Source organism: Strongyloides ratti, scaffold srae_chrx_scaffold0000002 (assembly GCF_001040885.1).
Source record: "Strongyloides ratti genome assembly S_ratti_ED321, scaffold srae_chrx_scaffold0000002".
Classification (NCBI taxonomy): domain Eukaryota; kingdom Metazoa; phylum Nematoda; class Chromadorea; order Rhabditida; family Strongyloididae; genus Strongyloides; species Strongyloides ratti.
In genome coordinates this window covers 2,177,069-2,187,256 of record NW_020171510.1, presented here as the reverse complement: position 1 = coordinate 2,187,256, position 10,188 = coordinate 2,177,069, and the positions used below count along the sequence as shown (strand labels likewise).

The 10,188-nt window shown below is 20.6% G+C and overlaps 1 protein-coding gene across 1 annotated transcript; it reads right to left on the bottom strand.

Annotated features, from left to right (window-relative positions):
- Positions 1 to 2,369: 2,369 nt before the first annotated feature.
- SRAE_X000146300 (Hypothetical protein) lies at positions 2,370 to 2,989 on the bottom strand (the record flags this gene model as incomplete). The annotated part of the gene is made up of 2 exons (XM_024649252.1): positions 2,370 to 2,588; positions 2,858 to 2,989. The coding sequence occupies 2 exons, from the start codon at positions 2,987 to 2,989 to the stop codon at positions 2,370 to 2,372; spliced, it is 351 nt and encodes a 116-aa protein (XP_024498928.1).
- Positions 2,990 to 10,188: the final 7,199 nt, after the last annotated feature.

Genomic DNA, 10,188 nt, shown 5'->3' with positions numbered 1-10,188 from the left:
AAAATAATAATGATAATATTTTAGTAATTTTTTTCTAGGACAAATAAAAAATTTTTAAAGTTTTTTTAAAATTTTTTTTATTGATTGTAGCAATATATTTATCACACATAATTGCAATTAAATAATAACAAAAACAATGCATAAACTATTAGCTAAATATTCTAATTAAATTAATTTTTTTTTCTTTTGAATAAATTTAAAAAAAATGCATTATAAATAAATTAAAGAGTGAGTTAAATAAAATAATTAGTAGAATTTGTACATTTAAATAAAAGTTGACTAATGTTAGAATTGGAGACCAACAAAATACCTTGATTTAGTTCTACTTAATCTATAAAAAATTTACATTATAATAGTCGATTTTTATTTCTTGCAGTTAAAAAATTAAGTTAAAAATTTGTTTTGTAATAAGATTGAGAAACATGTAGTTATTATGTATAAATATAAATAGGTAAAAGATTATATATATATTATAACAAAATCTTTCTTATTAATTAAACATTTTATAAAAAATCTTTAACTTCATAGTTTTTATTTCATCCTGGTTTAGTTGTTTCAATCAACAAAACGTTCATTTTTTTTTGTAACAAGTAAAGTAGCATTAGAAATATAAAAGCAATAAATTACGAAATTTGTTAAAATTAAACTTTTTATGTCAAAAAATGTAAAATACTGTCAATGGTAATTTTTGTTTTATGGTAACAGATGAAAAAATTACCTCTAATTCAAATTATTTGTTAAAATATAATGCTATACAGTAGGGAAACTATTGAATTTTAAAATAAATTTTAATTTATTTTATAATAAATAATTTTTTAATTACTAAAATATTGATATTTGTTACATGTAACATACTGGTTTAGAAAAACAAAAATAATTATACAATAAATAATTATATAAACTCTCAAAGATATATAAATTTTTTGTTTGTGCGATCTTGTAGCGTAATGGCTAACGCGTCTGCCTTCGGAGCAGAAGATTGCAGGTTCGAGTCCTGTCAAGATCGTGTAATTACTTAGTAAGATTTCTTTTTTAACTCTTACATTATAACACTTATTAATGAATTAGCGTTTTTAAATGATTTTTGCGACTTTTTTTACTATATACTTATTTATTATCATAAAATATTTTTTTACTTTCAAATAAAAAAAAAGAAGTTTGAAGGGAATTGGAAAAAAAACATTAATTTTTTTAAATTTTTAAACTATTCTTTATCACTTAAATGTTATATCAAAAATATTTTTTGCTAAATTTTTTCTAATAAATCGTATATGATGAATATTTTAATGTTTTAATGAATTTATCATTCTTTGATGATAATTTGTTTTTATCTAAAGAAAAAATCATTTTTAATTAATAAAAAAAAAAACAATTTGAAATGATGTGAAAATTTTGTATTAAGCAGTCATTTATAAACTTTTTCATATATAGAAAATGTATCATATATAGTTTTTTAAAAAAATTAAAAGTTTTTACTGATATAGTAAAAACATTATTAAACATAATTTGTAAACATATATTAAATTATTTACAGAGAAGAGAAGACATTTAAAAAAATTATTATAGATAATATTACATGTTTACATTCATTGATTTAGAAATTAAATTAAAGAAATTTTCTGTAATATAAACTTTTTTTCACCAAATTTTAATTAAATTTTATTATAAAACAATATTTGATACAATTAGAAATCAAAATTTATATAATAATTGATATTTATAGATAATTGGTATATAATTAGTAGAACTAATTCTAAAAATTTAATAGGTTAAAATAAATTTTATTAAGTGTTAAAATATTTGTTACATGATAATTTTTATATATTCTATCTAAGAATTTTAGTGAAAAATATATCTATACATTTTCTTAGTCAAATGTAAATGAAGTCATTCGAATTTTTTCCTATTTTGTTAAATTGCGGTTTACACAAACTAAGAAAATCGACTGCCATTAGAAATAGCTTTGAAAACAAAACATAAATTGAAATTTTAAAAATCTTGACGGTACTATTTAAGTCTATGCCCACCGCTTTTTAATTTCATGTAATTTATTCAAAAAATAACGAAATTAAAAAATTTTTTAAAAAATAAATACCCCAAAATGTTTCCAATAAAATAAAAAAAAAATTTATTCTTTATTTAAATACTCATTAAAAATAATATAGTCTCTTAAAATGGACTCAAATCCATTATCTTTATTTTTCTTTCTCTATGTAAATTCGTGCATGTACTTCTCCAACATGCTTCTGTGTGTCCCATTCTGCTTTTTGGACCTCTTCTTCACTGACTACCAGACCCTTTCAATGTTCTGGGTATGAGCTTTATTCAGTGGATCCACAAAATTATACTTGTGGTTCACTTTTAAGTGCTCATACCCAAAAGCACCTATTTGAGATTATTCCCTCCACATATCCGAGATAATAAGGGTTTCTGGGTGAACCATTCTCTTTAGCACCTCCATCAACGTTTTTGAAGTCTTTTTTGCCACAGAATCCACGAAACACTTTTTGGTCTCCCTGCAAATTTCTCCAAAGCACCACTGCTGTCCCAGCATTCTTCCTTCTGGCAAAGAGGGTTTCATCAACCTCCTAAGTTAATCTCTTTTCTCCAATCTTATTTTCGTCCTTTTTCTCCAAAGAAAGGCACACTTTTCTCAGAAGACTGTTCCAGTTCACAGTCGTAACTGGAGACACGTCCAATTCCTTTTTTATTCTTTCTCCAGACGAATCTTCATTTGCCCAATAATAAATGAACATAATTGCCGTTTTTAGTGGCATTTTGGTTTCTTGAAACCATGTTCCGACCCGCACTTTAATTTTTTTCTGCAGCTTCTAAGACTGCATCTTCATCTAATCACTGCGCCGAAAGAAAGTTTTATTTCATGGCCATTTTCGCATTCCTTTGTTTTAGGAATTAAGCCGCGTTTTTGAAGGTATTTCACAGCTGTTGTTTCATCTGGAATGTCTTTAAAAAGTTGATAAGCATTCATTTTTTATTAATTTACTATAAAAATTAGTAAATTTTATCTAAAAAATGATAAAAAAAATGAATCTAGTATCAAATACCACTTGTTTCCCTTGCCTTTTTGGTTATTAATGCAAAAAATTAGTTAATTTACGTTTTTATCAGTAAAAAAAAATTTTTTTTTTAACTTCTTATATCATTATCAATTACCAATATATTTATTTATATGAAAAAAAGTTTTTATTATCAATAAATTACATGAAATTTAAAAGTGGTGACCAGCTAATGAAATCATACCAATCAGTTTTTGTTAAAATATTATAATTTAAGAATATGTTTTCAACTTTAAAAACAATGCAAAATTTTATTAGATTTAGTTTACAATTCAACATTTTTTTTAAAATATTTCATTTTTAAAAATTTAAACTGCGTTAAAAATCTATTAATATAATAATTATTAAGAATACTCATATTTAATCAAAAGAATTGATTATTGAACTAAAATCTAAAAAAAAAACTATATTTTCTCTATGTTTCATTTATTTGAATATAATTTAAATGTTTTTTAGAAATTTATTGCATAAATTTTTAAATTCATAATCTATTTTATTAATTTAAAAAAATATCAGTATCTTATTTGTACATAATATACAGCTTTTTAATGTTTACAAAATAAAGAAAGTATAATTGCTTCTAATAAATTTTATATACGCAACACAAGTTAAATACGGCTTGTAGCTCTCTGTGACCTGTACGACTAGAACGGGCAAAATAATTCTTATTGTTTCATATAAATTTCTTTCTTTTTCATTAAAATATTTAATTACTTAATTATAATTTTTTAACGTATTTGAGATATTAGTATTAGCAAGAGAACAAAATAAAAAATTTTTTAAAACATTCGAATTAAGACAATTAAAGTCAATATTTTTGACGAATATTTCTGTGGCAAGTTAAATTGATTCCCCACAAAATCGGCTTAGTGGTCTAGTGGTATGATTTTCGCTTAGGGTGCGAGAGGTCCCGGTTTCGATCACCGGCTAAGCCCTTCTTTTTGAACTTTTTTTTTAAAAAAAATATAGTTTTTAATGATAGAAATTTGATTTACTAAGAAATTTATTATTTAGGATAGTTTTAACTACATAATTTTTTATTTTCAATTGCTTTTATTAATAAATTAAATATATTAGGTTGTCCCATTTTAAATGCAGTTTTTTATATGCGCGACGCTTGCAGCTAGTTTTAATTAATAACTAGCTATGTTTAAAAAATTCTAAAACATTTATTAGATTCCTATGAATCTCCTCTACATAATGACATAAAAATTATGCCAAAATAGAAAGTTTAATTATTTTTTATTTTAATTTTTTGCAATGTCTTCTAAACGTCGATTCCCCAACATTTTCCTTTTTGAAGTCAAAAAAAGGACAAATGAAGCAAAAATAGAAAAAATTTTTGATAATATTTTTAAAGTGAATCTTGTCAATGCTTCTACTGAAAAAAAATTTTTAAAAAGATTCAGAGTAGGAAATGAGAAGCTTGAGAATGCGCAGTGTAAAGAAAAATTTCATTCTTCGATAAAAGCGTCTTGAAGCACGATTTCAAAGCCTATTTTTTGCAAATGGTTAGAAGGACATCTAAAGCTTCAGGAGTTTAAAAATCTAGAGTTTCTAACCATTTGTAGCTTAATAAATACTCAAAAATGAAAGATCAAAGAATATCAACAAAGTTGAACATAAATCAAACAATTCATCATATTAATGTTTGTTTTTTTCAACTTTTGAGGGTAAAAATGACTCATTTTTTAAATAAAACATAACTTATGATAAGAATTAAATTCTATGTAGCAATAGTATCCACTATTCATAATAGTTTTATAAAAATTATGCCTTGAAACTACAATAAATCTCAAAACAAGAATATGGTAGTATTTTGGTAGTTTATTGAAAAAATTGTGCACTAAGAATCTATGAAACCTAGTAAAACTTGTTGAAACTATGAATACTGAATCCAATTGTGCACAATTAAAAAAGTTTTAATAAAAATAGCTATAGGGAAAATCTTTTTAGCAAAAAAAAACAGCTAATTGATTTTTACAAAAAATTCTTACTCATAGATTTTGGAAACCATGCTCCAAAAACTGAAGGATTTGAAATATAAAAATTCTTCTTTTACCCAAAATATACCCCTAACCTTGATCTCTCATACCCTTATTTTTTTAAAAATTTGAATCATTCTTAAAGAAGAAATTCTTCAAAAACGATAGGCCCTTAGAATCTGCCCTTGAAGCTTCTATCGCTTCTAGTTTTTCAAGTTTTTATTCTAAACGCTTGAAAAGCTAGTTATACGATAGAAAACAATTTGGTGAATCTAATGACTGTTATTAGAAGAAAAAATATTAATTTTCCACTGAGTTACACGCATTTAAAGATTTAACAAAAAAAACTGCATTTAAAATGGGACAACTTAATATTTTATTTAATTTAATAATTATTACAGACAAATGATAAATCAAATTATTTTATCAAAATAAGAGGTTAATTTTTAAAAAGTAAATAATATTAAATATAATGCAAAATAAAGATTTGATACAAATAGTGTTTGACGTTTAAAATTAGCGTTTAGCACAAAATAACCGTAAGCAAATATTATATCAGATTAAAATTTGTACAAAAAGATTTTAAATAGTTGTTTAAATACCTAAAGATAATTTTTTAAAATATGTTAATATTATATTTTATAATAGAAATAATAATTATAGAAATTAAAAAAAATTTTTTAAAATATTTTCTAATTATTAAAATTTTATTTATTTAAGAAGCAAAATATTTTTAATAATTGTTTGTGTAGTGTACTAAATATGGCTACTCCCACTTGACATATTACAAAATTTAATTTCTTCATTTTAATTTACTTGTTATTCTTTAATTTTAAAGTTTTAAAAATTTTATAATAAAGCAGACTGACGCTACCTGAACTTTTTAATATTATATTTTACAATAAAATATGAATTAATTATTCTTTCTAATTTTTAAATATCTTTAATACTATTTTAATGTAGATGCCTTTATTAGTGGGTCTTACACTAGAACACACTATATTTTACCTTAAAAATATTAAAGATTGATACAATATTAACAGTCCAAATAGAAAATACAATGAATAATTAATATGTTAAATTTTTTACAATTTTTATTTTTAAAATGATTGAAAAGACATTTTTTCTAGTCATTAATATCAAAGTTTAGGATTATTTATTAACTAAGTCATTTAGACATAAAACAAAAAACTATAATTACCTAATATAGTTATACTAAATTGCTACAGCATTAAGTCAAAGATTATGCTTAATAAAATACATAATTATTATGATAAATACATGTTTTTGAATAATCAAACTATTGTATTTTGTTCGCTTTATTAATAAATGATAAAAATACATTTTGAAATAAAATTTCTTTTTTTCCAATTTTAAAAATAACTATATTTGTCTTAAACAAACATCCACATAATGTAACATAATTATTTAACTTGCATTTTTTGCTAATATGCTTTATGAAAGAAGATGTCATTGTTCTTGACGAAAAAAATAATTAAATGTTCTTTAACGTTAAGATCTAATGTAAAATTTTCATATATTTTGGGCAAAATGAAAGACCTTGTTGAAATATTCTATGTAATTTGTCTATATATTATTCTCAATTTTTCAGCATTACAAAAATTACTGATTATTATTGTGATACACTCTGACAAGAATAAATCTAGTGTATACACAAAGCAGTTAAATTTGAAGCTAATGAAATAGAATCTTTAACTACAAAATTTAGTAGGCTTTTTAATATATATTATCTTGATACAAAAAAGGTATAAATGCCCCATACCAGGCTCGAACTGGTGACCTTGGCATTGCTTAGTACAAGCAGAACTTATAAGTACCACGCGCTAACCAACTGCGCTAATGGGGCCGATGACGGTGGTCAGCTTATTTCGCTAATGGAATACGTGTCGAATATCTTTATTTAAATTGTTTTTAATGCGAACATTTTAAAAAAATGTTCAGCTTATTTTTTTTTTGTTATTGCTATGTCAAATGCATTAATCATTTGAAAAAATTTTTACACTTTTGTAAAAATTCTTTTAATAAAATTTTTTATATTTTATTAGTATTGAAACCACTACAAATTTTTTTATCAAACAACATGCTTAACACCGATTTAAAAAATAGTGTTTTTTTTGCTTTTTGCTTATTCGAATGTTATTAAATTAAAATAATTTTTTTGATGAACTAATTCAAAAAGTAAAATAAAAAATTTCAATCAAATATAGTAAATATTAAAAACTATTTAAAATAATTTATTTAAAATTACGTATAAATGTATAAATTTTTTCAAAATATTTTGGTAGAAAAAAAAATTAATGGTTGAGACGTTTTCTATTGGCAAGTTAAAAATATACTTTGTTCTTAAACTACCACGACAATTTCTGCGAAATGCAGATAATTAGTCGTTAAAAGTTGTAAAGCAACACACTTTTTTTTTACAATTTATTAAGGCATATGATTTTTGATAGATAATTCTTTTAAATATTTATTTATATGACTGTAAGTTTTAATAATCGTTTTATAATTAAAAAAAGTTTTGTTTTTATAAAATTAAATAAAATAATTATACTTTAAATTTTAACTAATTAAGTTTATATAATAATTTAATTTAATTCTGATTTTTAATTGTTTTTTTAAAACTAAAATTATTATTAAATTCATTAAAAAAATAAAATTTTTTTAACAAATCTATTAAACTAAAACAAAAAATAAGTATCAGGCATAATTAAAACTTTGACATACTTTATTAAATTATATTATTAATTTATATTATTCATAGTTTTAAATAGTTTAATAAATTAGTATTCCATATAGTGTTTTATTTTCTACTTACTCAAGGATACTTCATAACTATATATTTTTGCTATTATTATTTTATAAATAAAAACTAACTAATTAAGGTATGCTATAAATTTTCTATTTTATCAGTTGGAAAGATTGAAATATTGAGTCTTTTTAATTGAAGAATGCAAAAGCGATAAGTATCATTGGATCTTTAAAAAATATTTAATGATATTATATTATAAGAAATCAGATTTTAAGGCATTTATAATAATATTAACACTGAAACTATTATTGAACTAATAGTTAAAATAGAGTTAAAAACATTAAAAAATTTTTTTTTTAATATATATAATCACTTTTTGTTAGTAAAGTATAAATATGTTATTGGTAAAAAAGGGATTTTTATTAACAACTAAACTGACTTTAATTTGTTAAATTAATTAATTAATAAAATAAAATAACTGATAATTAAAAAAAAATTTTTTTTAATAAAATTTAGCACTTGTAAATTCTTAAATAGATAAAATTGAAACAAAAAATTATTCAAAATTAGAATAAATAATAAATAGATTTTTGATTTTTTTTGCCAAGTATCTAAATGATACATATTTTTTACCATATTAAAAACATATTTAAAACTATAAACATTAAATATTTAAAAAAAATTTTAAAATATTAAATTAATTTGTTTAATAATAGATTAATAAATTTATTTTTTACGTAAAAAAAATATTATTTTTAATAAGCTAGAAAAAACAAGTTGGTATATGGTTCTGAATGTAAACATTTACCAATAGTAGTAAAATATACCGAATTTATTTTAATTTTTTTTAGTCTACAATTATTTAAATATAAATAATAAATCTTAAATTAAGACGCTATCTAAATTATTGCTATAAAAATTATGCTTTCAAATTAACTAAGTAAAAGATTACGAAGAAATAGGTCTTAATGGGTGTCTAATATAATTAAATTTGTACAGTACTAAAATAAATCAAATAATAAAAATAATATTGATAAAATAAAATTCATTTAAATAGTGAAAAATGCTATAATTAAGCAGCACATATATTATATAAGTCTTTGTTATCAATGAATTTAATAAATGTTAAAGAATCATTATCTAAGCAATGAATAATATAGAGTATCTACATTACTTATATTTGATAAAATATATATATATTATTGATTTTGAAAATAATTTATATATTTTAAAAAAATAATAATTTATTTAAAAAAAATTTAAATATTTTATTATTTTTTTTGCATTATGATGAATATAAAACATTTTTTTATAAGAATCTGGTATGTAAATATTTCTATAAAACATTTCAAATTTGGTTTTTAAAATTCACCATATTTACAAATAATTTGAAATCATTTATATATGATCTTGTAATTATTTTTTTTGATTTTTTGTTTTTTTAAAATAATATATAGTTATAATTAAGAAATAATTTTTTTTTGTAAAACGTTGTAACTAATCTAAAAGATGCACAAAAACATATAAAATAAAAAATTATTAGTCATTTTATAATATCTAATGGTGTTTTTGAATTAACTTTCATATTTACGTATCGACATATAACATTAAATTAAATTATTACTAAATACTTAATAATATTTGCTCTTTTTTTATTAAATATTCATTTGAAAAAATAAGATGTTTATTTAATTTGTAATACTATTACTAAAAAAGTATAAAATTGATAAGATCAAAGATAAATAAACTTGCTAAAAAAATTTATTTATCAACATTTTGTTTTTTTTAACGCTATAAATTTTAATATAGTTTAATAAAATTAAAACTTTGAAATTAATTAAAAAAAATTAGTAATTAGTAAATACTTAATATTTACTTTGAAAAAATAAGTAAACAGAAAATTATTTTTTATATCTTAAAAAATTGCAAAAATAAAAATATAAAAATATTTAACATTTTTTAATTATTTTGAGTTATAATTATAAATGTTAAAATAGAAAAATCTGTTTTTTTAATTTGATATACAATTATGTTTTAAAAATATAAAGCTGATTTTTAGATATTAAGAAATTCATATGCTACATGAGAATGTAAAATTTTAGTCATTATTAAAAAAATTGAGAATCTTTTAGTATAACATCTTCTCATAAATTTTTAGATTGATGTGACTTATTCAAAAAATTAATAAAATTAGAAAATTTAAAAAAAAATTAAATTTTCTTAAATTTTTTAACTCTGAGAAAAAATTATTATTTTCTTTTCAAATTTAATCAAAAGTAAAAATATTTCTAAAAGTATACTCATGGTTTACCTTAAAATGCTTATACTCAGAAACACTTATTTAGAAATATTCTTT